Source organism: Sciurus vulgaris (genome assembly GCF_902686455.1).
Source record: "Sciurus vulgaris genome assembly, chromosome: 17".
Taxonomy (NCBI): domain Eukaryota; kingdom Metazoa; phylum Chordata; class Mammalia; order Rodentia; family Sciuridae; genus Sciurus; species Sciurus vulgaris.
Genome location: NC_136478.1, coordinates 18,336,812 through 18,360,476, shown reverse-complemented (window position 1 = coordinate 18,360,476; position 23,665 = coordinate 18,336,812). Strand labels below are relative to the sequence as shown.

The 23,665-nt window shown below is 52.8% G+C and overlaps 2 protein-coding genes across 11 annotated transcripts in view; one reads left to right on the top strand and one right to left on the bottom strand.

Moving 5' to 3' along the window:
• The window catches only part of AGRP (agouti related neuropeptide), a 34,086-nt gene extending 18,497 nt beyond the window's left edge, over positions 1 to 15,589 (bottom strand). For 2 of the 6 annotated variants that reach the window (XM_079119286.1, XM_079119287.1), the window contains exon 1: positions 14,744 to 14,777. In XM_079119286.1, the coding sequence (XP_078975412.1) occupies positions 14,744 to 14,746 (3 nt within the window). In that variant the 5' untranslated portion in view covers positions 14,747 to 14,777. Of the gene's footprint in view, positions 1 to 1,791; positions 2,045 to 13,015; positions 13,925 to 14,743 lie in introns of those variants that run through there. The other 4 variants (XR_013760518.1, XR_013760517.1, XR_013760516.1 and 1 more) reach the window with 4 other exon arrangements.
• RIPOR1 (RHO family interacting cell polarization regulator 1) lies at positions 555 to 23,455 on the top strand. 5 transcript variants are annotated; one of them, XM_079119282.1, is made up of 22 exons: positions 555 to 578; positions 15,596 to 15,722; positions 15,818 to 15,970; positions 16,133 to 16,211; positions 16,644 to 16,667; positions 16,762 to 16,815; positions 16,944 to 17,096; positions 17,191 to 17,254; positions 17,336 to 17,379; positions 17,453 to 17,578; positions 18,094 to 18,242; positions 18,316 to 18,445; positions 18,529 to 19,905; positions 19,995 to 20,113; positions 20,944 to 21,079; positions 21,343 to 21,478; positions 21,624 to 21,785; positions 22,033 to 22,191; positions 22,324 to 22,520; positions 22,605 to 22,688; positions 22,796 to 22,886; positions 23,027 to 23,454. In XM_079119282.1, the coding sequence occupies exons 2-22, from the start codon at positions 15,619 to 15,621 to the stop codon at positions 23,122 to 23,124; spliced, it is 3,639 nt and encodes a 1,212-aa protein (XP_078975408.1). In that variant the 5' UTR covers positions 555 to 578; positions 15,596 to 15,618; the 3' UTR covers positions 23,125 to 23,454. The 5 variants fall into 5 exon arrangements, with proteins under 5 accessions (XP_078975408.1, XP_078975407.1, XP_078975409.1 ...); XM_079119281.1 differs by lacking the exon at positions 555 to 578 and adding an exon at positions 7,354 to 7,469; XM_079119280.1 differs by lacking the exon at positions 555 to 578 and adding an exon at positions 13,946 to 14,763 and having other exon boundaries at positions 19,998 to 20,113; positions 23,027 to 23,455.
• The last annotated feature ends 210 nt before the right edge of the window (positions 23,456 to 23,665 follow it).

Here is a 23,665-nt window from a genome sequence, read left to right as displayed (position 1 = left end):
CATGAAGCAGAGGGCACAGCAGGATCAAAGATCTGAGGTGAGACCACCCAAAGCAGTCTCAGGGAGGAACAAGGAGTCCTGTGGTGCTGGAGTAGGTGCTATGGCCTGAAGGAACACAGGGCTAATCTTCAGACTTTAGTCTAGTGGGAGTAGAATAAGTTTGGAGAGATTAGATCCCTGGGAAGCCAAGGCCATGAGGGGGAAGTCACATCTCAGCACATTCTCTTCTGTGTGACATTAGAAATAATTAAACTGGGGACTGTAGCAGCTGCAACCAGGACTCTTCAGGAATTCAGGCCCTCCCTGAATGACACATAGGCCAGCACTTCTGCTGTGCAGCCCTGTGGGTGAAGGGAATCTCTTTAGGTCCTTTTATCAGATGTGCTGACTTGTGGTTACCTGCACACCAGCAGCCCCTTTGGCTTCCTGGGACAGTACCCTGGGCTCTCAAGAGCCTGGGCTGATGGCTGCTTTTCTCCCAGGGCAATTCACTTCTGGTCCATACCCCTTAGGCCTTCACAGATCCTGATTCAGCTCACAATGGCATCTGGGGAAGCAAGGGAGCCTTGGACAAGAAGGTAAGACCTTTGTGTCCCATCCCATTCTGGTCCCCCTAGCACTGTGCTGACTCTCAGGTATGGCCTTGCTCTCCCTGGAACTCAATGGCTTTTGAGATCTGAACCCTCTGAAGGTGGGAACTGGGCGCAAGTTGAGTCACATGATGCAACCTGGATCTGGCCTTGGAGTGGGGAGCCCTGGACATAAGAACGTGGCCCTTTCAAAAAAGGCAGCAGGAAGTGAGGAAGAAAGCATTGAGCACTATGAGGGCAAAGAAAGAGGTTCCTGATCTGCACTAGTCCCAGGGAAGTATTCCAAAGAGAGTGGTTTCCCAGCTGAGACCTAATAGGTAAGCAGGAGTTAGGCAGATGAAAGAGTTAGAACTAGCCTGTGCAAACATGGGGAGGCATGGGAAAGCACAGTATATTCGGAGGCCATGAAGAAGTTCAGTCCGACCAAAGATAGGACTTCCTATGGCAGGGAATGGAGGGAAAGATGGGGGTACTGAGACCCTAGGTATCATTGGGTTGAAAAAAGAAAAGGCCCTGGAAGTTGTTGGGATGCTCCAAAGACAAGTATTAAGGAGAAGGGAAGGGGGCCCAGCCCCAAAGAAGCAGAAAAAGAGCCAGTTCAAAAGACCCAAGAGGAGCAGTAACAGAAATCAAAGGGAGCTTCTAAAGAGCGGAGAATTGGCTGTGAGCCACGCACCTGGAATAGCTTGAAGTAGGAGAGGTCTGAGAAGTGGAGGAACAGGGAGCGCTTATTCCTCCTGAAAAGGTTTAGGGGTGTGGAGGCAGTTTTAACAGTGGTGGTGATGTTCCAGGGTCCCTAACCTGTGGCCAGGTTTGAGTATGAGCAGGGCAAATGCACCAGACCTAACAGGTTGGGCACTGCATACCCGTGACTATCCATTCACAAAATAGGACAAGTCCATGGGCACCCCTGGAGTTGGCGGTATTTGGGCAAGTCTACAACTGCAGTGTGGACACTTCCCTCATGGTGGCACCAAAGATCAACTCTAGATTTGGGCTTGGCTGTGGCAGCGCAGGGGTCAGCAGTTTGGGGATCCTGGGTCAAATTCGGGTCCCATAGCTGGAGGAGATTGCCAGATGCCTGGTGGCTGGGGCCTTCTGTACCAAAACACCTCTCATGTCCCTGTCAGAACACTTCTAGTGGTAGAAAATCCCAGAAATAAAACTACACAACACGCATGGCGGCATTCAAGGGCCTGACCTGAAAGGGTCCCAGGGGAGCAGCTCATTCCATGATCTGGAAGAAGCAAGGACGTCCCTCCCAGTTGTCCCTTAGGAGAAGGGAGTCAGGAAGGAAGGAAGGACGCCCAGCCCAGCCTGCGGGGACATGCAGTCATTCCACCCTAGCTCAGCACCGCCCGGCTCACAGCTCCCCCTGGAGGCCAAAGGTAGACCAGTGCCGACAAGGGTAGAGACTGCCCAGTCTTGGGCTAGTCCCCAGGGAAACAGCCTGGAAGTTTGAACCTAAACAATCTAGAAGTTTACACCTCCCAGCGTAGAAGCCAGTTTGGAGCTTCCCCAATAAGTAATGACCATGTCGCTTTTGAAACAATACTATGTTCACTGAAAACACTTCCTAGTTTAAGTAAATATAAAGAAATGCCAACCAAGTGAAACCACAATGCTCAGACAAGATGGTCACTACTGACAGCTCTCAGGGCCAATCTGATGGATGCAGGTCCAACTGAAGACTCTCCTGCTACACAGGCAGTGCTGGAGCCCTCTCCATTCCACTATGCTTATTGTGTTGAGTACATTTCCATATTCATAGATATAAAATGCTTCTCCCCACCCCGCCCTGACCTTACCTCCTTTCCTCTCCTCCAACCTACATAATTCGAATATAGCAAGCTCATTCTTACCTCCTGGTCATTGCTCTTGCTGTTTCATCTTCCTAGAGCACTCTTCCTATGGATCATTCCATGACCGCTTCCTTGTAATTTCGATCTCAGCTCCAATGTTACACCTTAAAGAGAACTTCTTCGATCACCCTGAGTAAAGTAGCCCCTAGCTCCATCTCTCTAAACTTCATTAGCCTGGCTTGTTTTCCTCACAGCTCTTCTCTCTCAGAAATCATTTTATCTAGCTGGGCATGCAGTGGTACACACCTATAATCCCAGAGACTCAGGAGGCTGAGATAGGAGGATCTCAAGTTCAATGCCATCCTCAGCATTTTAGCAAGGCCCTAAGCAACTTAGTGAGACTCTGTCTCAAAATAAAAAATAAAAAGGGCTAGGGATGTGGCTCAGTGGTATAGTACCCCTGGGTTAAATCCCCAATACCAAAAAACAAAAAAAGATAAGAAATCGTCTTATCTATATGTTAATTCATTTATTGTCTATCTCTTTTGGCTAGAGTATAAACTCCTTGAGATCAGGGTTCTTGCTTATCTGGTCCACCACTGTGTCCCAGCATCTGGAACAATGCCAGGCACAGAGTAGGTACTCACTACATGTCTGATATCTATTTTTAGTGGCCACAGAGTATCTCACAGCATCAAAAACCACCTTCAACCCTCTCTCTCCTATTGATAAGCTGTGTTATCCATTTTGCACTGGTTAAGCAAGTCAATAATCAACATCTCAAGCACCAATATTTTCCTGCTTGAATAATTATTTCTTTGGGATAAACTTCTCAAAGAGGAATGTCAGGATGAAAGGGAGATTTGTACTTGAAACATACTGAAAACACTACTCGGAAACACTCAAATCAATTCTCACTCTTCTGTTCATCAATACCAATCTCAGGCCAAAAAAGGGTGTTTTCTTGTTTATATTTGCATTGTGCTGCTTATTAATGAGATGAAGTGCCCAGCTTCAATTTGCAATTTTAATGAGTGAATGGATGGGTGCAGTTAAAGCATCAGAAGGGAAAAGAGGCTTCAAGAACAGCAGGGTGGGAGTGGTAAAGCCTAGACTTAAACACAGGGCAGAATCCTTGATACTTGCCATGTGACACACATGATGGAAAGTAGGGTCCAGGCTGGGGATGGAGGGAAGAGGTTGGTTGTGGGTACAGGCTTAAAGTCCCACACTTAGCCCTCTCAAACATGCCTCTGCCCCCTTCACACACTGAAGTACACTAGCAACTTACTTTTCTGGTACTTTGGTCCTGTCTCATTTGACCATTGTCCCCTTCAGAAGCTGTCTCCATCCCAGATGCCTCTTTCCTTTATCTACATGTCCAGTTGCCTTCTAGATATGTTCTTCTGGATGGTTCCCAGACCCCTAAGATGGTACCTGCTCAAACTATGTTATCTTCCCTATAACCCCATCCTCCACCTCACTGAAGAAAGACTAGCATTCACCCATTACCCAGGCCCAACCTCCTCCTTACCCCACTTTGGTGACACAGAAAGTACAGAGACTTGGAGCAGAAATGGATGTAGCATAGCATTACCTCTGGTCCCCCCCAGAGTTGGTGGTCACACAACAGGCATTTCACAAATGCTTGCTGAATATCTGGAAAATGAGTGAATGATGTAGCCACAGGCACAGTAAGGAGCAGGCTTCTTTCTATTCTCTCCTCATAGAAAGCTGAGGGGAAGCTGCATAGCAGAGGGCTGTAACCCCTGGGGGCTATGTTGCAGGGTAAGGGGGAGCTCAAGTTTACCCATGTGTGAGCACTTGGGGCTCATTAGGCTCTCGACACCCTCTGCCATCTGTTCAAGAGGGATTTTTCTCAGGCCTGAGTCCACCCTTCCAAGAATGTGAACTCCTCCAGGTTAGAAGTGCCCATGATTCCTTGCTGCACCCAGCTCCCAGCCCAGCATGAGGTGGAGGATGTGCACAGAGAGCAATGCCTGGCTCAGGCAGAGCTGAACTGATGATGACTCAGGGAGCTGAGCCGAAGCTCAGACTCAGCCCTTCCCAACCACAATGTTGTGGAAACTTTCTGCCTTTCCTGAACTTCAGGTGTGTCCTCTGTGTACAGGGTTTCTGCTGTATCCTTCCTGACCCAGGTTACCAGTTGTTAGGAAGGTGTCTGGCCCTCAGATGTTGCCCCTCCCTCTCTCAAGTACCATGGGCCAGGAGAATTTACAGGTGTGCCCTCTATTCATTGCCACACAATTTGTGCCTGGTCTCGGTCACAGACAAGAAATATAGGCAGTGATGGGTGCTTCAAGAGGTGGTGAGTGGGAAACCAGAGGACCTAGGTTCCCTGGGTTGGCACATTTGAGCTGTTTTTCAAGTGAATGGGGGGAGTAACATTCCAGGCAGAAGGGAGACTCAGAAAAAAGTCAGAGGCCAGAGGGAAGGGACAATGTTCAGGAAGCTACAGGTAGGCTGGTGTAGTGCAGGCCAGGTGTAGAATAGGTGGGAGATAAGGAGGTGAGATCATCTTAGGGCAGATCTTGGGCCTTAGAAACCCCATCAGTGTCTAGACTTATCCTGAGGGCAATGGGGAACCAATGAAGCCTCCTTAGCAGGAGAACAATATGATCCATTCATGATTTGTAGAACAATAATATGATCTGATTTTTTTTTTCTTGTGGTACTGTGGATTGAACCCCAGGGCACTTTACCATTGAGCTACATCTTCTTTCTTTCTCTCTATTCTTCTCTTTCTTTCAACAAGTTCCCAACAAGTTGCCCAGGCTGGCTTTGACATTGTGATCCTCTTGCCTTAGCCCCTCAAGTTGCTGGGATTACAAGTGTGCACCATCATGCTGGTTTATAATCCAGTTCTTGATTTAAAAGACCACTGATGCTGTTGAAGATCAATTTCTGAAGACAAAGGTAGAGACAGAAGGGCCACAATAGATAGAAGCTCAGGACTAGGTATGAGCTGAGGCAATGGAGAGATGTGGCCAGGCACAGTACTGAATGGGTGACTGTGAAGAATAAGGGAATCATTATTAAAAATAGGGATTTTAGGGTTGGGGATATAGCTCATTATAGAGCTCTTGCCTATCATGCAAGAGCCTACATACATCAGTTTGATCTCTAGCACCGTTAATAATAATAGTATTAATGGAAATGGTGGATGTTTTCTAGAAAGGGAATTCCAGAATTTTGAACTGAGAGTTCCTCAAAGAGTGCTCTGGTGAGCCCTGGGCAATGGCACAGCCATAGCTCTATACCACTGCCACTCCAGCGACCAGTATGCTACCCAGTCCTGGATACTCAGTAGGTATTTTGAATGAATGAATAAATGACAGAGCACTCTCTTGCTGGGTGTGGTGGCACACATCTGTAACCTCAGCAACTCAGGAGGTCGAGACAAGAGGATCTCAAGTTTGAGGACTGCCTGGCAATTTAGAGACCCTGTATCAAAATAAGAAAATAAAAAAGTCTGGGGTTGTAGCTCTGTAGTAAAGCACCCCTGAATTCAATCCCCAATACTGTAAAAGAAACAAAAATTCCTGAATTTCTACTGTGATCCAGGACAATAGTGACAAGGACTCCTATGGTCCCTGCCCCCTCATTACTTAGAGACCCACAATCAAGCCCCTGAGCACACATGGGTATGCATGCTGCCTGTCCTGGTAAGTGGCATGAAGGGAATTGACTGGAAGCTGGACAGGGAGTGGCACAGGGAAGGGATATGCAGAGAAAGGGCTTGGAGGATGCTTTGCTGAGGAGGTGACTTTAGAGATGTTTAGGGGCCAACTGGTGCCCATTTTGAGAGTTCCAGCGAGGTTCAGTCTATGGTTCTGGCAGGTGTCTGGGTTAAAATGGTGCTTTGTAGAGATAAGGGCAAAGGAAAAAGAGGATATCGTCAGACAAACATGAGAACTGGTGGATCATCCATAGAGGGCGTCCAGGGCTCTGTGGACAAAAGAAGACTAAGAGGAAGACTCCTGGGAAAAGTGAACTGGGAGAAGCTGAGGGGTGTCTCTGGTAAGAGCCTGGGAGGGAGGGGATATCAGTGGTCCATTGCCTTACTGGGTTGTCAGAAAAAGCTCTCAGGACATGGGTCAGGGACAGATACTATAAAACCTCTTAAAGTTCCTCAGCCACTTCTGAGTATGCCTGACTTGCCTCTAAAGATGAGAAGGCTATGGATGGAGACTCAGGGTGCCCAGGTTTGGAGGTCAGCTTGCCTTTTAATCCCAGGGCAGGATCAGCTCTTAGCTCCACCTCCAACTACTCCTGGGGAGAGCCAGCATCGCAGTGAGGGCTTTAGGAATGATAGGCTCTGGCCCCCATAGCCAATATGTGCCCCAAGGGTGCACACTGGAACCCTGCCAGGGTCCCCACCAGTGCCCCAGGAGCAAAGCCTGAGACTCTCCAGGAACAAGGTCCTAATGAGTGGTGAATGCATGGTCTAGCTATGAGCCCACACTTACCAGTTAGACAATAGCAGAAAGGGCAGCCTGATCCCACAACGGGGAAACGGAGGCTGAAAAGGCAGGGAAGTCATCGTCTGGACACAAACGGTGTCAAATAGCTAGGCCTCTAACCTTCCTCTCGCCTTCCCAGAAACCAATGCAATCAGCAATGCACCCATTTCAGGTGGTCACAGACACCGGGTCTGAAAGGTCTCTACAACAGTAGGGACCTGGAGAGGAGTAAACAGGAGGGGATCCCTGGCTCCCCCCGCTTTAAGATCTGCGTGTGGCTCCGAGAAAGCTGCTCCATTCCCGCTGACGCCCTCACTTGCCCCAAGGTCTCCCCTCCCTACAAGCTGGCGGAGTGGGCGGGCCACCAGCCTGCCCCGTTACCCGAAAGGGCGGAGCGAGCAGTGGGCGCCCCCGGGGGTGCGGGAGCCGGGGGAGCGCAGGAGGAGGGGCCCAGCGGGCAAGGGGAGGGGCGGGGCGGCGGGAGGGGCAGGCGCCGGCGGCGGCGACAGCGACAGCAGCAGCTGCGGCGCGACCAGGCCTGGCAGCGCCTAGCGCACCGGGAGCGCGAGGTCTTCACAGCCCAGAGCAACCATGTGAGTGTCCGCGCGGTTTCCGGGGGGTGTAGGGTGGCGCGGCGGTTCTGGTGCCTCTTCCACCCGGGCCGCCCCATGGGTCTGGGATCTGCGGCCCTGTCCCTCCTTGCCCGGTTCCCGGGACCCCAGGCGCGCCGTTTCTTTTCTCCCCTCCCCCCGGGCGCGAAGGACGCAGCTTCGCTCCACAAAAGCCGCCGCCTTGTGTACTGCAGCTCCAGGCGCTGCCTCCTAACCTCCCACGTCAAGGCCCTGGCGGCTGGTGCCTTGGGGCTCTGGGGTGGATTAGGCCGGAGGGTGGGCCCTAGGCGCCAGCCTGGGCCTTGGAGGGGTGCTCTCCCGGAGCTCCCGCAGCTCAAGCGGAGGGGAAAGGCGGATCTATGGGGAGGGGCAGTGCAGGCGGCCTCAGAGATGAGCTAATTATCCTGGCCCCGCGGGCGGACCTAATCCGCTTTGGGGCAGGGACCGCGGTGACTGGGGGTCCCAGGCCGTGCTCTCCTTCCAAACCTGGCGTAGCTGAAGGTGGAGAAGATTGTGCTGGCGGGGTCCGGGGCACAGATCCTGGAAATGGAGGTTGCTGTGGGGACTCGGCAAACAGCGAGGCCTGGACACCCTGCAGAACTGGTTTGGGGAAGGGGCTGCTCACCAGAGCTAGAGGCCAGGCAAAGTCAGCTTCAGCACCCTCTGACCTTCTGTCCCGGTTGAAGCCTGACCCTCTTACTGACCTTTCCACGCCAGTTCTGATGTGTTCAGGCTGTCCCACTACCCCCAACACCTACAGCATGCAGTCTAATATAACAGTAACGGTACCCTGGCCACTATCTGTGGGGCTGCGCCCTGGGCCTGCCACAATCAGCCTAGGCACAGCCTGCTGAGGAGGGTTATGACCATCTGGCAGATGCAGAAGCAGGCCCAGAGAGGTTAGTAACATTCTCAAGGTCACACAGCCGGTTTGGGGAAAAGCAGGAATTCAGATCTGAATCCTTGTCCCGGCACTGTCCATCTTTGTGGTGTTTGTGTGGTGAGTGTGTGAAAATTGCGGATTTAAGTATAAAATACTCCTACTGGCATGGCTACCTCTTGCACCTCCTCCCTACGGGTCCTGAGTCCTGTGGGCCGCGGCGACAGAGAAGCCAGATGAATCGTCCCAGGGGTCTGGGCTTGGGGGGGGGAGTAAGGGTTTCACGCAGGACGTTGCGCTGGGTCCTGCCTAGGTGAAAAAGCAGGCGGGAAGGGCGCGGGTGAGTCACCGCGGCCCGGTTCCTCCGCCGCCGCTCAGACTAAGCTCGGGGGAGGCCGCTCGGCTCCCAGCGTGCGGCGGGACAGGGAATGTGACCAGCTGACCAGGGAGGAGGCCGGCAGGAAGTGAGGCCTCCAGGCCGCCTCCGCCCGGTTCCGGGGTGGGGGGTCCCAAGCCGAGCAGCACCCCCTCCCTCTTTCCCTACACGCTCTGGTTGGCAGCTGCGGGATGACATCAGCAGCCCGGTTTGGGGCAGTTGCCATAGAAACAGTGGCAGACTCTGGAGCGACCCCCTTCTCCCTTGCAGCCGCCCCAGGCCCGGGGTTATTTTTAGAATGTTTATCTCCGCTTGGGGCTGCCCAGCGGCGAGGCGTGGCGTGGCTGCACCGGGGTCTCCCGGTCAGGCGGCTGGCCTGGCATACCACAGAGCTGGGCAGTGAGGGTGACGCACCTTCTGCCCCACAGGGTGTGACAGTCTTGGCTGTAGGAGGTGTTGGGGGGGCCAAGAATTGGTGTCAAGCAGACAGGTCAGAGTTTCATTCACTGCTGCCCTGATCTGGCTGTGCTGCAAGCCCCCTAACCTTTGTGACCTGGGACTTGCATTCTTTCCCTTGTCTAGAACAAGAGTGTAGGGAGGACATGAACTCAGACCCTTGCTCTCACGAGTTGACATGGCACCTCTCCCTTAGCTCAAGGAGTTAAGCCCTTCCTATCCACCCTCCGCAGGAGAGATCCTGCCTACCCACGCTCCGAAATAGTCAGTCAGAGGTACATTCTGATGGTCATTTAAAGGGTTATTTAAGTCCCTGGTTCCTGTGGGATTAGGGGAATAGGTGGCAGCAGAGCCCTAGCCAGAGAAAGAAAATTGATGGGACAATCAGCATGCTTGAATCAGAATCCCTCCACCTTGCCCCAGTCCAGGGCAAGTAACAGCGGGTGGGGCAGAGGAACTGACCCCAACTGTGTCCTATAGGTGACCCCTTTCCAACGGGTCAGGATCCTCTTCCTGTCAGGCAGCTCAGCTCCCCCACTCAGCTCCCTCCCTCCTCCATCTCCCAGGTGCTGAGACCCTGGTGAAGGATCCAAGAGGTTAGTGAGCCAAGCAGATAGGCCCCAGCCCCCACAGGATTCAGTCTGGTGGGAAGACAAACCCTAAAGAAGAACTGACAACTGAGTTATGTGGCCTTGGGGATCATAGAAAGGAAGCTGTGAAGGTGCCCAAAAAGGGGAAACCAACTCTGGGCAGGCTTTCTGGAGGAAGAAGTTACAGGATCAGACCTGGAGAAGGAAGAATTGATCAGATTGAAAATAGTGAAGAGGGCAGGAGCAATGGGGGCTGCTGCTAAGGTACAGAAGAACCTTGCAGGTATGAGAGGGGGTCACAGTTGCTGAGCAGCAGGGCATTGGGAGGGAGGGGACAGGCCTCAAAGGGCCTTATGGTTATGTTAGAGTCTGGGCTTTACCTTTGAGGTAGGAGGTAGCTGAGGATGTTTCTCAAAAATCCAAACAGAGGAATATGTCTGAATCCTGATCCTGCCACTTACCAGCTGTGTAATCTTGGGCAGACTGATGATCATTAATAATAATAGAGGTTAACAATGGTCATGTGCTAAAAAGGGAGGTAGGATGTCTACCCCAACTTCCCTAATCCACATACAATTCTTCCTTTTCCAAATACTCCCTATACAGGGAGGTATCTCATTGTCTTCCCAGCAGCCCTGTAAAGTAGTGGTAACAGTTGTTATTATAAGCCTCATTTTTAGGGGTATCTGAAGCCCAAAGCTTAAGAAGGTCTTGCCTGAAGTCACAGAGGCAGTTATCCTCAGGTATCTCAGCTGTGAAATTTATTAAGGGTAAATCTATTAAATTTACCCTTTAGCATCGTTGCCAGAATTAGAGGGTATTTGTTTAGCATGGTGCCTGGCATTATAGAAAAAAAGGGTTTTTTTGGCATTACTAGGTGATTGGAATTTTCAGAACAAGGTGTTGTTACTAGATAAAGAATGAGGGCTGGGTTGTGGCTCAGTGGTAGAGCACTTGCCTCGTATGTGTGAGGCATTGGGTTCGATTCTCAGCACCACATAAATAAATAAATAAATAAATAAATAAATGTATTGTGTCCATCTACAACTAAAACAAAAGAATGAATAGTTGGCCAGGTATGGTTGCACACCAGTAATCCCAGCTACTTGGGAGGCTGAGGCAGAAAGATCACAAATTGAAGGCCAACCTCAGCAACTTAGTAAGACACTGTCTCAAAATTTAAAAAAAAAAAAATACTGGGATATAGTTCAGTAGTAGAGCACCCTTGGGTTCAATACCCAGTACACCTCCCCAAAAATATAGATAAAGAATGACTGCAGGTTGGAGTGGAGACAGGGAGCCCATTAGGAAGCTGCTTAAGGTTCTAGGGAAGAGTTGGTAATAGCTGGGACCTGACTTCCAGCTAAAAAGGTAGAGGTGACAGAGTAGATTCCAGACATTTGAAAACTGAACCTGGCAGGAGTAGGTGACTGAGTGCATGCCAGGGATGACTTCCAGTTTCTAGAACAACTGGGCACATAGATGGTGGGGCTGTCATGGACAGGTTAAGACTGGGGAGAGTTAGGTGTAAGGAGGAAAATGGTGAATCCAATTTGGGGACCTCAAACTCAGCTCATCCCCTTACCACCCACTGTGCATTGTCCCTTAGCTTCTGGGAAGGCATCATAGTTGGATATGCAGGCCTACTGCTCACAACAATGGTTTGGGCAAAGGACAGAAGAGAGCTGGCAACATTTGATGACATGTAGCTGAGGAAGATGCACATGGACCAAAGGTGGGGAGGAACAGGCCCATTCTGCAGGGAAAGAAAATATGCAGCCAGAGCAGAAAGTGGAAAACCAGGAGTACATTGCCTCTTGAAATTCAAGGCAAAGGGCTGGGGATTTGGTTCAGTTTGTAGAGTACTTGTCTCAAGCACAAAGCCCTGGGCATCGTGAAAAAAAGAAAGAAAGAAATTCAAGGGGAAAAAGGGTTTAAGGAAGAAGGGACCTTCAGCTGAGCTCAAGCAGGATAAGACTAAACATTAGACACTGGGTTGATTCATCAACAGGGAGGTCGCTGATGACCCTGTCTGGACTCGTCAGGGGAGTGTAAGTGGAGAAGGTGGACCAGGGTGAGAAAAGTAGTAATGGAGTGTGGTGGATTGCTTTTCCAGAAATTCTGCTTAGAAAGGAGAGGAGAGATGGGGTGAGGAATGGGGTAGCTGGAAGGAGACATAAGGTCCCAGGAGGTCATTTATTTTTGTAGTTACTTATTTACCTGAGTGTGTGCGCGAGAGCATGCGCACTGCTGGGGATCAAACCCCAAGACCTTCAGCACAAAAGCACATACTTACCACTGAGCTACACCCCCAGCCTTTTATATTATTCACACAAATCCAACTTTATTATTAAATCCAAATATATACACAAAGTAGTCAGGTACAGTGGCATGTTCTCTTTAGTCCCAGCTTGCTTGGGAGGCTAAGGCAGAAATATCATTTGAGCTCAGGAATTCAACCCTGGGAAACATACAGAGACCCTGTTTAAAACATACACACACAGAAGAGGGGAAAGTGCATATGTCCTAAGTGTACATTTGATACATTTTTGCAAAGAAACACACCCATATAGGATCAGGAAATAGAACCCAGAGCAGGAAATGGAACATTGCCAGTACCTTGGAAGACCCCTTGTGCTGCCTTCCTGTCATAGCAACCCAAGGGTAACTACTTGTCTGACTTCTGTCAACACAGATTAGTTTTGCCTGTTTTTGAACTTCATTATTGAGGGAATCATACATAGGTTTTCTCTGTGTCTTTTTTTTTATTCACCCTTACTGCTGCATGAAATGGTATATTTTCATTCTTTTTGCTGTATAGTAATTCTCTTGTTTATTGATGGACATTTGGATAGTTTCCAGGATTATTTTCACTTTTCGTGTGGAAGTGACTTGAGCTTGGAGACTTATGGAGAAAATCTGAAACACCCATCTTCTATGAGAAGGGAGAAAGAGACTGGGGTCATACAGGAGGATTTACCAGGTATGAAGTAAGAACTGGCTGAAGTTGAGAATTGCTCTGTGGTTCCAGCCAGGCTGCTGTGTCAAGACCTCTGGCAGCTCCCTCCAGGCTGTGTGCAGGTGCAGCAAAGACAGGGAGTTGGCTTGCCAGGGTTGGTTTCTGCCAGGTGGGATAAAGGCACAGAATGCTGAGGATAGTAGCAGGAGACAAGTGATGGCAGGGTGGCTGTCGATGTAGGGTTAGGGTTAGGGTTAGGGTTAGGGTTAGGGTTAGGGTCAGGTTGCAGGCTGGGAGAAGGGTATGTAGTGAGGTAGAGAAAGTAGGAGGGAGCTGGCAGAGAGAAAGAAAGCAGAGGCGGACTTCGAGCTTCATGCAGGGTGGTGTCTGTGAAATTCTAGGCTGTATCTCCAGTGACTGGCACATACTTGGCTCAAGATTGTCACTTAGTGAAGAACTGAATAAATGAGCTGAGAGCTCAGGGGACCAGAGGTCTCAGGTAAAAAGCAGGTTAAATGGGAATGATGGAGAGAACTTGGAGGCTTTGGTGTTCATGGGGGGTGGCTGAAAGGAGCAGAGTGGTCAGTGTTGGCTGGGTGGACAATCTGTGGGAATGCATAGATCACCAGTGGGTGCATGGTATCCAGTCTGGTAGTAGAAGAGGACAGCATTTCCTGAACTGGGGTCCTTGGGCCTCTTAGAGCTGAATCTGTAAGGGAGTTGGTGGATTTACTGCATATTGACTCCTGAGCTCAACCTGGGCTGGAGGAGAAAGTAATCACAGTGTGGCAGAATTGGGCCTACGGAGCAGGAATGTTTTATGCGGTGGGGAAGCATCCAGCCCCTCCATGGTCAGAGGATGGGGTACCTGGACATGGTGATCTCTATACATAATGGAGGTGGACAAGGATAATCAAGGAAGAAATATTGGGAGCAGGCACCAAGGGAATTCAGGGCCTAAGGGGCCCATGAGTTGGGGATCAGAAGGCTGAGGTCTCAGCCCTAGGATGCAACTCCTGCTAGAGACAAGACCCTGGATGGGGCGTGGGACCTGATCCTTTTTCTTGGGCTTGAGAGGAGGAGTACCCAGACTGAGCACATACCTTGTGAGTGTAGGGTGGGAGTACTGCAGGGGGCTGTGGGATTCTCTGCACCCAGTTCCTTTTCCACTTCCGTCTTGAGAGAGTAACATATTATATGGGGTTGATCTAGTCCCACTTTCAGCCCCTCCCTCTTCTCAGCTTTCCAGATCCCTCATGGTCAGCACTTTACTCTCTGCCTTCCCTTGGCAGTCTCTCCAATCAGAACCCCCCACTCCCAACTCTCCACACTTCACACACCTAGAACCCCAGCTTTCGGCCCTCTGTATGTTCAGCCTTTCGTCCACAGCCCTTAACAGCCACTCAGAGCAATCTACTCCTTTGAGTGTGTGTTTGTGGGGGGAGGGTACCAGGGATTGAACCCAGGAACATTTAACCATTGAGCCACATCTCCAGCCTTTTTATTTTTTATTTTGAGACAGGGTCTTGCTAAGTTGCTTAGGGCCTCACTAAGTTGTTGAGGCTGGCTTTGAACTCACCATCCTCCTGCCTCAGCCTCCTGAACCACTAGGATTACAAGGCCTGCGCCACCACACCCAGCTAGAGCTACCTACTCCTAACTGTCTCCCGTGGTCTCCTCATTCTATCCATCCTCGTGCTCAACTCCCTTCACACGCATTCCTGACTCCAAACCTCCTCTCCCCGAGGAGAACCCCTAATCATCACTCCCAGAGACCAGGAGGGCCGAGGCCTGATGCCCCCCTAGTCCAGCCGGTCCCGCCCCATCCCGGCGGGTTGAGTCAGGCGGCAGGAACTGGGCGGGGGGAGGCGCCGAGAGGAGCCGAAGCCAGAGCGGCCGGGAGCAAGCGCGGAGCCCAGTGGGGCCCGCACCTAGTGGCCCTGGCCGACGGGGACGCGGGGAACGAGCGCGGAACCGGGACTGTCTGGTACTTACCATGAGCGCCAAGAAGAGAGGTAGGACCCAGCATGGGGTTTGAAGGCTCCGGGCCGACCACGGTGGATGCAGGCTGAATTCTGGGGGCCAGGGTTGCGGGTTTCACGCGAGCGGGTGGGGTCTGCCAGAGATCCTTCCCTGCCAAGGGCAGGAGTGAAGGCGTGCGTCCGTGACTCAGTTTCCAGGTCTCAGCCACCGGAAAGTGGAGGGGGCAGGGCACTTCTCGGCACTGCCCCCCACCCTGGGAAACTCCCGGAGGGCCCTAGCGTCGCGGCGCTGGGGAGCGGGTGGGAGCTGGGGGAGTAGTTTACTCTGGGCGGAGGAGTCGCAGCAGCCAGGCCCGTGCCGGCCGGGCCTGTCCGGTAGCTCTACAGGGCTCTCTCCCCGCCACGCCCCGTAACCTCCCGCGGCCTCTCGGGGTGGGGGCACCAGCACTGCGGGTCCACTTGGGGGGGCGACCAGGGGCAGGGCTGGGGAGGCCGCCCCGCCCTCGGGTAAACAAGCGCTTCCGCACATTCTTTGCGCGCCCCGCCCCTTTCCTGCCCCTTCCCAGCTGGAGGAGGGTCCCCGCGCGACCCCACCTTCCTGCCCCGCGGCAGGCGGAGCCCGCACCACCGCAGGAAGTGGGGGCCGAGCCGAGGCCACGCCGAGTCCGAGGCAGAGTCGCCTACAGCTGCCCTGTCATTAGCCCGGGTACCGGCAGGCTTAGAGGACCAAGGCAGGAGTCCACTAGGGGGGCAGCTGTACCTGGTGACCGGAAGGACCTTCTCCAGCCTTTGGACTCAGCTGGGGGGGGGGGGGGGCCTTCAAAGACCAGACTGGTGCTGGACACCCGCCCCCCGCCATCCCCAGGGAGCCCCGCGAGGACTCATTCCATGATGTCCCTGTCCGTGCGGCCGCAGCGCCGCCTGCTCAGTACCCGAGTCAATAGAAGCCAGTCCTTCGCAGGCGTCCTCGGCAGTCACGAGCGCGGGCCCAGGTACGCGGTGGAGGGAGTTAATGGTTGGGTCAAGAAAGTCGATGGGGTTGGGGAATTCTTGGCTTGTCCTTTTCTTAAGGCAGCCTCTTTTTTAGGAACTTTCAGGTCTTAAACCCGCTGGGGCCTCCAAGAAAGCCCCCTGCGCTCTCCCGGGTGTCCAGGATGTTTTCTGTGGCTCACCCAGCACCTAAGGTGCCGCAGCCAGAGCGGCTGGACCTGGTGTATGCTGCCCTTAAGCAGGGCCTGACGTAAGCAACTCCCTCCCCACCTTTTATCCCTAGATCCCTCCCCAAGCCCCTCTTTTCTGTTAGTTGGACATTTCCCCAGCTCGGCACCCTCTCCCTGTTGCCAGTACCTTAGGCAGCTTGAGGCTGGAGAAGTGAGTTGATTCTTGTCATCTCTTTCTCTAGAGCTTACTTGGAAGTGCACCAGCAAGAGCAGGAGAAGCTCCAGGGGCAGATAAAGGAGTCCAAGAGGAACTCCCGTCTGGTGAGTGATGGTAGGGATGCTCTGGACTAACACCCTTTGCCTTTGCCATATAGAGGCTGGGCAGGCCAGCCCATGTGACAGCTGGGCTATTTTGCGGGGCGACCATGTCCAGGTGTGAGTAGAAAAAGGAGTATTAGGAAAGACAGAGGGCATTTCTCCCAACTTCTTTGCTGTGCACACTTTCTACTTGAGAGCAGTGCCTGCCCCCAGGAGCTCCCAGTGGGGGAGGTCGGATCTCCACAGACAGGACAATAGGAGATTATCGTGCAATAGTAGTAAAGAGAGGGCCTGGGGTTTTTTCCTGGGAAAAAAGGAAAAGCTTGCAGAGGGAATGCTTCTGTTGGGTATTGAAGGATAGGTCTGGGTGGGCAAGTGCCCCTGGTGTGGTCCTCTTTATACCTCCTAAATATCCCTTCTTGTTTTTCCCTCTAGGGCTTCCTATATGATTTGGACAAGGTGAGTGTATATAAAATAGTGTTGGAAGGGGTTGGCTCATGGGGAAGGGAAGGGGTCTTAACCTAGGGCCCCTCCTGACCTACCTTTCCCCCAGCAAGTCAAGTCCATTGAACGCTTCCTGAGACGACTGGAGTTCCATGCCAGCAAGGTACTTGTGCAGTACATGAGCAGAGTGGGATGGGGGAGGGTTTAGGCAAAATAGAGAGATGAGGGGTGCAAGTCTCTGGGTGAGCAACCCCAATAATGATTCTCAGTTCCCCTCATTCACCTTCCCAGATTGATGAGCTCTATGAAGCATACTGTGTCCAGCGGCGTCTCCGGGATGGCGCCTACAACATGGTCCGTGCCTACAGCACTGGGTCCCCAGGGAGCCGAGAGGCCCGGGACAGCCTAGCTGAGGCCACCCGGGGACATCGAGAGTATACAGAGGTAAGAGAGTCACTGAAGCAGGCACAGGGTGTGACAGGGCTGGTGAGAGGAGATTGGTTCTTCATTCCCTCCTGTCCCCACCCTTTCCTCCCAGAGCATGTGTCTGCTGGAGAGCGAGCTGGAGGCACAGCTGGGCGAGTTTCATCTCCGGATGAAAGGTATACTAAGTTGTGGGGGCAGATGGGAGGCAGGAGGGAGTATGTTCAATATGGCACAGCTAATTCTCCCCTTACTCCCAGGGCTGGCCGGCTTCGCCAGGCTGTGTGTGGGCGATCAGTATGAGGTATGAGGATGTGCAGGGGAGGGATGGAAGGGTCATAACCCCAAGGGCTGCCTTATCCTGCCTATTTCCTCAGATCTGCATGAAATATGGACGTCAGCGCTGGAAACTACGGGGCCGCATTGAGGGTAGTGGAAAGCAGGTGTGGGACAGTGAAGAAACAGTCTTTCTTCCTCTGCTCACAGAATTCCTGTCCATTAAGGTAATTTCTCTGCCTAGGTCTACAGGACATTGTGGTTCTGTGAACTTCATGATCTTATGAACCCCTTATAATCTTCCTGACCCTGAGACCCTTACTCTTATGATGCCCTCATGACTCCATCGCCTTGTGAATGTATGACTTCTTAACCTTCATGACCCTGTGATGATCTCTGTGGCCTAAAAAACAACCTTTGTGATTTCTATACTTCATGGCCTCCATGACCCTATAACTGCCTCATGATCTTCTGACTCTGAATATTTAATGCCCTGAGCCCCCATGAGGTTGTGACTCTCATGATCTCAATGACCCTATCAACTCAGACCTTTATGATCTCCATGTTACCATACTGCTTCAAGCCTCCATGGCCCCATGACCCTGAGAACCCCAATCCTCATGGCCCCATGACCCTGTGACCGTCTTATAACCTCTACACATATTCAGACCTCTGATTACCAGGAGCTTATGGCCCCTTGTGATCACGTCCTTGTGATCCCACCATACATTCTTGGCTACAGGTGACAGAACTGAAGGGCCTGGCCAACCACGTAATTGTGGGCAGCGTCTCCTGTGAAACCAAGGATCTGTTTGCTGCCCTGCCCCAGGTTGTGGCTGTGGACATCAATGACCTTGGCACCATCAAACTCAGTCTAGAAGTCACATGGAGGTTGGTGCGGCCGAAGGTCTTAGGGGCAGGGCCAGGAGGGTTATGGCACCGCTAATGGCTTTTCCTTCCTCAGCCCCTTTGATAAGGATGATCAGCCCTCTGCTGCTTCTACTGTCAACAAAGCCTCCACTGTCACCAAGCGCTTCTCCACCTATAGCCAGAGCCCACCAGACACACCCTCGCTTCGGGAACAGGCCTTCTATGTGAGTCACAGTTCAGACCCAGGCCTCTCCATCTCCCAGAGGCTTTTTTGGGATGTTCTGAAATGTTCTTCCTTCTCTCTTAGAATATGCTACGGAGGCAGGAGGAACTGGAGAATGGGACAGCATGGTCCCTGTCATCTGAATCTTCAGATGACTCATCTAGCCCACAGCTCTCAGGCACTGCTCGACACTCATCAGTCCCCAGGCCCCTGATGCAGCAGCCTGAGCCCCTGCCCATCCAAGTTGCCTTCCGAAGGCCTGAAACCCTCAGCTCTGGGCCTGTGGATGAGGTGGGGGCCATGGCCCCAGTCCTAGCCAACGGACATGCCCCCTACAGCCGGACTCTGAGCCACATCAGTGAAGCCAGTGTAGATGCTGCCTTAGCTGAGGCTTCAGTGGAGGCTGGGGATTCAGAAAGCCTAGCCCTAGGACCTAGCTCACCTGTATACCCAGATCCCACTCAGGAGTGCCCCAGTTGTGTTCCTTCTGCCCCAGACACTAGCCATTCTGTCACAAGCCCCACTTTCAGTACAACCAGCCCAGTGCCCATATCTGTAGACCCTGTCCCATCTGTACCTCGAGACTCAGTGCATAAGGCCACAGACTCTAGCCCTTCTAAGCTGCCAAGCCCTACCCACACCACTATAAACTCCACCTGTAGTGCCATAAGCCCTATCAATAGTGCTCCAAGCTTCACATCCACTACTACCCACAAGCCATTGCTCTCTACCCTCACCACTACTGGCTCTATCCCCAATACTTCAGGCCCAGCTCAGACCATGGCAGTGTGGAACCATACTACTCTAAGTCCCACCCATACTACTATAAGCTCCACCCATGCCACCACAAGCCCCACCCACACTACAAACCTCATCCATACCACTGCAGGGCCCACCCATACCACTGTAAGCCCTACCCACAAAGCCAGGATGTCAACTCACACCACTACAAGTCCTACTCCCAGTGCTATGGGCCCAGTAGTCCAGACCACAAACTCCACAGTTACAACTGTAAACCCTTCCACTTCTGGGGACATTGCTATACTTTCCACCCTTTCTGCAGATGCCACCCTCCCAGGCACTAATAACCCCTTGCCCTGTAGCCACTCAGCCGCCACTCCCTGTATTCAGGCAAACCCCACAGCCCCCAGCACTTACTTCCCAAGTCCTGTCTGTTCTGGTTGGAAACCCCTCACAAGCCCTGCCCCAGATCCCCCAGAGCCCATCCTTCAGAGCCTAATTTCCCCACCGTCACCCCTAGCCCCTGTACCCCAGCATTCAGAACTTAGCCTGGCCACAGCTACTCAAGTCCCAGTTCCAGGGGCAATTGGAGGGACTGGGGACAGGAGACTGGAGGAGGCCCTGGGGGCCTTAATGGCTGCTCTGGATGACTATCGTGGACAGTTCCCAGAGCTGCAGGGCTTGGAGCAGGAGGTGACCCGGTTGGAGAGTCTGCTTTTGGTGAGGAGGGCTGGGCTGGGCTGGGCTGGGGCAACACAGGGAGGGCAGCCAGGTAGTGGCAGCAACTCTCACCTGTTTTACTACCCCAGCAGAGACAAGGCCTGACTCGCAGCCGGGCCTCTAGTCTCAGCATCACTGTGGAGCATGCCCTGGAGAGCTTCAGCTTCCTCAATGAAGATGAAGATGAAGACGATGGTCCTGGGGACAGGTGAGACTGGGGGCTAGGTGAGAGGAAAGAGATGAAGGGGAAGAGGTAAGGCAGTGCCAGGTGGAGGAGCAGGTGAGTTGGAAGAAAGGCAAGATGGGGGAACAAGTGAAGTAGGTCCAGATAGAGTGCATGAGGATCGACTTGTTGGCCGGTGTGTTCCCTCCTCCCGTGTATACCTCATGTGTGTCCTTGATGCCCATGTCTCCAACCCCATCTATCTCCAGTGCTTCTGGCGACCGAGCTCCTCATCTCTGCAATGTCTCCCTCCCACATCAGTCCCCATCAGCTTGTGAGCCTCCTGCCCTTCCTCTTTCCGTTGGCCTCACCTTGGATCTGCCCTCTGAAGGAGTTCTTTCAATGCACCCCCACACACCCTGTATCCCCCAGCCTCGGTCTTCTCTGTCTCGATCCCGAATCTCCTGGAGGCCCCAGTCCCTCAGCTCTCAGTTCTGGAGTGACCCTTACCAACTCTGGTTTGAGAATCGTGCCCAGTCCCTCCTCCCTCTACTGCTTCCAAGGTTCCGGCCCCATGCCCTGGGCCCTTCATGGTCTTCGTGTTTTAAACCATTCCACCTACAACCTTACTCCTGCCCATCCCAACCCTGGCAGCCCCCTGGAGTCCTAGCTGGAGGTGCCACAGGGCAGACTGACTAGCAACCCTGCTACTCCCTCCTGGTTGCAGCCCCTTTCCCCTCAAACTTACCCATTGTCTTTTGTCTGGCGTTATTGTGTTCTTTCATTCTGGGATGGGAGGAGCCCAATAAAAATAAACACTGGTGACCAGATGGTGATGTGTGCTTTTGGGGTGGTTAACCCCATTTTTCTCTCAGGCCCCCAAGCAACCACCTGGAGGCTGGGGCTGAGGACAGCTCAGACTCACCCAGTGCTTGTCCCCTCAGCACGGGGTGTCCAACTCTGGACGCTGCCTTGGTCCAGCACCTGCACCACTGCAGTCGCCTCCTACTGGTGAGGCTGGTGGTATTTCCCTCACCCTTCCCTTGTACCCTTTGTCCCATAGAGCCTGCACTCTAATCCTGGTCCTGAGTTTCATACCCTAATGCCCCAAGACCCTGGCATTTGGCTCTTGCTGAATGGAAGACCTCCCACACTTTCGTCTCCCCCAACCCTGGAGTCTCTCCTAATGCATGCTTCCACTTGTAGTCCCTGGATTCCATCCCCCACAAGCTCTACCCCAGGGTCTGAGCTACTCAGCCACCCCTGTTCTTCAGAAATTGGGCACATTTGGGCCCCTGCGCTGCCAGGAGGCGTGGGCCCTGGAGCGGTTGCTGCGGGAAGCCCGAGTGCTCGAGGCAGTATGCGAGCTTAGCAGGCTATGGGAGATCCCTGCCACCTCTGCCCAAGATGGTAAGGGCTCTTGTGCACCTGGGCTCTGGTGCCTGTCTTGAAGCTCCTACCTTACCCCACCGCTATCTACATGTCTGTCTGCTCCCTCTTCCATCTGCTCTGTTGCTGATGATTTCCTGCCACTCTCCCTCCCACCTCCTCACAGTGGTGCAGTTCTCAGCCTCTCGGCCCGGCTTCCTGGCCTTCTGGGACCAGTGCACAGAGGGACTCAGCCCCTTCATCTGCCCTGTGGAGCGGGTGCTTCTCACCTTCTGCAGCCAGTATGGTGCCCGTCTCTCCTTGCGCCAGCCAGGCTTAGCAGAGGCTGGTGAGTGGGCTTATCTACCTGCCCCTTCTGTCCTTTATTGGCTCCCTAGTGATGGAGACCTCAGGGAAGCCCAGGCTAACCCACACAGACATATGAGCTGAGCGCTAGGGAGATTAGCAAAGGCTTGTGTCCATACGGGTAGGGTGTAGACAGGGAGCCCTTGCAAGTGAGCATGGGACAGGAACATTCTCTTCCTACTAAAAGCCTGGACCCAACCTGACTCAGGCTGTGGCATTGCCTTCCACAGTGTGTGTGAAGTTCCTGGAGGATGCTCTGGGGCAGAAACTGCCCAGGAGGCCCCAACCAAGCCCTGGGGAGCAGCTCACCATCTTCCAGTTCTGGAGTTATGTTGAAGCCTTGGGCAGCCCTTCCATGGAGACCTATGTGACTGAGACTGCTGAGGAGGGTGAGGCAATGGCCTTGATCACAAAAATGGGTGGATCTGAGTGTGTGGAAGACTTAAGGACAAGGCCTCTGACCCTAGGAGTCTCCTTACCTTGCCACCTTGTCCCAACCCTCCATTCCTTCTTTGTTTCAGTGTTATTGGTGCGGAATCTGAACTCCGATGACCAGGCTATTGTGCTGAAGGCCCTGAGATTGGCACCAGAGGGGCGGCTGCAAAGGGATGGGCTTCGGGCCCTCAGCTCCCTGCTTGTCCATGGCAACAACAAGGTCATGGCTGCTGTCAGTACCCAGCTCCGGAGCCTGTCACTGGGCCCTACTTTCCGGGAAAGGGTGAGAGTCAAGCAGGGCTTCCCTGAGGGCAAGGGTTCTGGACTCCTACTGTCTGACTAAATCTGCCTTTCTGCTCTTGCCCAGGCTCTCCTGTGCTTCCTGGACCAGCTTGAGGATGAAGATGTGCAGATTCGAGTGGCTGGATGCCTTGCCCTGGGCTGCATCAAGGTGACCCTTGACAACCCATTCACCTTCTCTCTCCCCTCTGGCACGCCCATCCCTGGGCTTGTTCCACTGAACCACTGAACCCACCTTGTTATTCTGTTCCCTAATAGGCTCCTGAGGGCATTGAGCCCCTGGTGTACCTGTGCCAAACAGACACAGAAACTGTGAGGGAAGCTGCCCGGCAAAGCCTGCAGCAGTGTGGTGAGGCTAGGAGATGAGAGATGTGGGTTAGATGGATTCTGGGACATCTTAGCTTATGGAAGTAGGGTGAGATGGGGCTGGAGGAAGAAGGGACAGGATGAATCTAGGGCCACTCCTGATCTTATCCTCATACATTACAGGGGAAGAAGGACAGTCTGCTCATCGACGGCTGGAGGAGTCATTGGATGCCCTGCCCCGAATTTTTGGGCCCAGCAGTATGGCCAGCACAGCATTCTAAACTCTCCATATACATGCTCCTAGTGCCCCTTCCCCCTCACTTTCAGGGCTCACCAGGCACTGGCAGGGTGGGTGAGGGCTGGCTACAGAAACCCCTCCTTCCCCACAAATTCCCTTCAATGAAAATCTAATATATTCTTCTGTTGCCCTTGGGGTTGGTAGAGTCAGTGCCTGCAGTCAAGTGCCTCCCAGCCTCGGCTCAGCACATCCCTTGCCACAGAGTGTCCAGATCCTGGTCACCCTGCCTCTGCCTCACCATATCCCTTGGTTTTTGTATTTTATTTACAGAGTTTTACAGAAAAATAAAAATTAAAAAAAAAAAAAAAAAAAAAGCCTTTCCTACATGGCCTGATGTACTCCTGACCCTCTAATATGCCCTTCCTGACAGTGGTGTGTCCACATTCCAGCTGTGACAACATTCACATTTGCCCTGGAAATCCCGGTGGAAGAAAGCCCAGAGGCTGGGAACTGGGCTTGGAGAAGAGAGCAGGGCAAGAGGGTAGAGAGCATTGCTAAAGAGGTTCAGCCTGCAGCTGGTTCTA

Bases quoted from the DNA above. Each gene is read 5' to 3' on its own strand.
- RIPOR1 (XM_079119279.1), top strand. The intron at 15,723-15,817 runs GTACGCGGTGGA...CCTCTTTTTTAG, and splicing joins AGTCACGAGCGCGGGCCCAG to GAACTTTCAGGTCTTAAACC. The intron at 17,097-17,190 runs GTAAGAGAGTCA...CTTTCCTCCCAG, and splicing joins GACATCGAGAGTATACAGAG to AGCATGTGTCTGCTGGAGAG.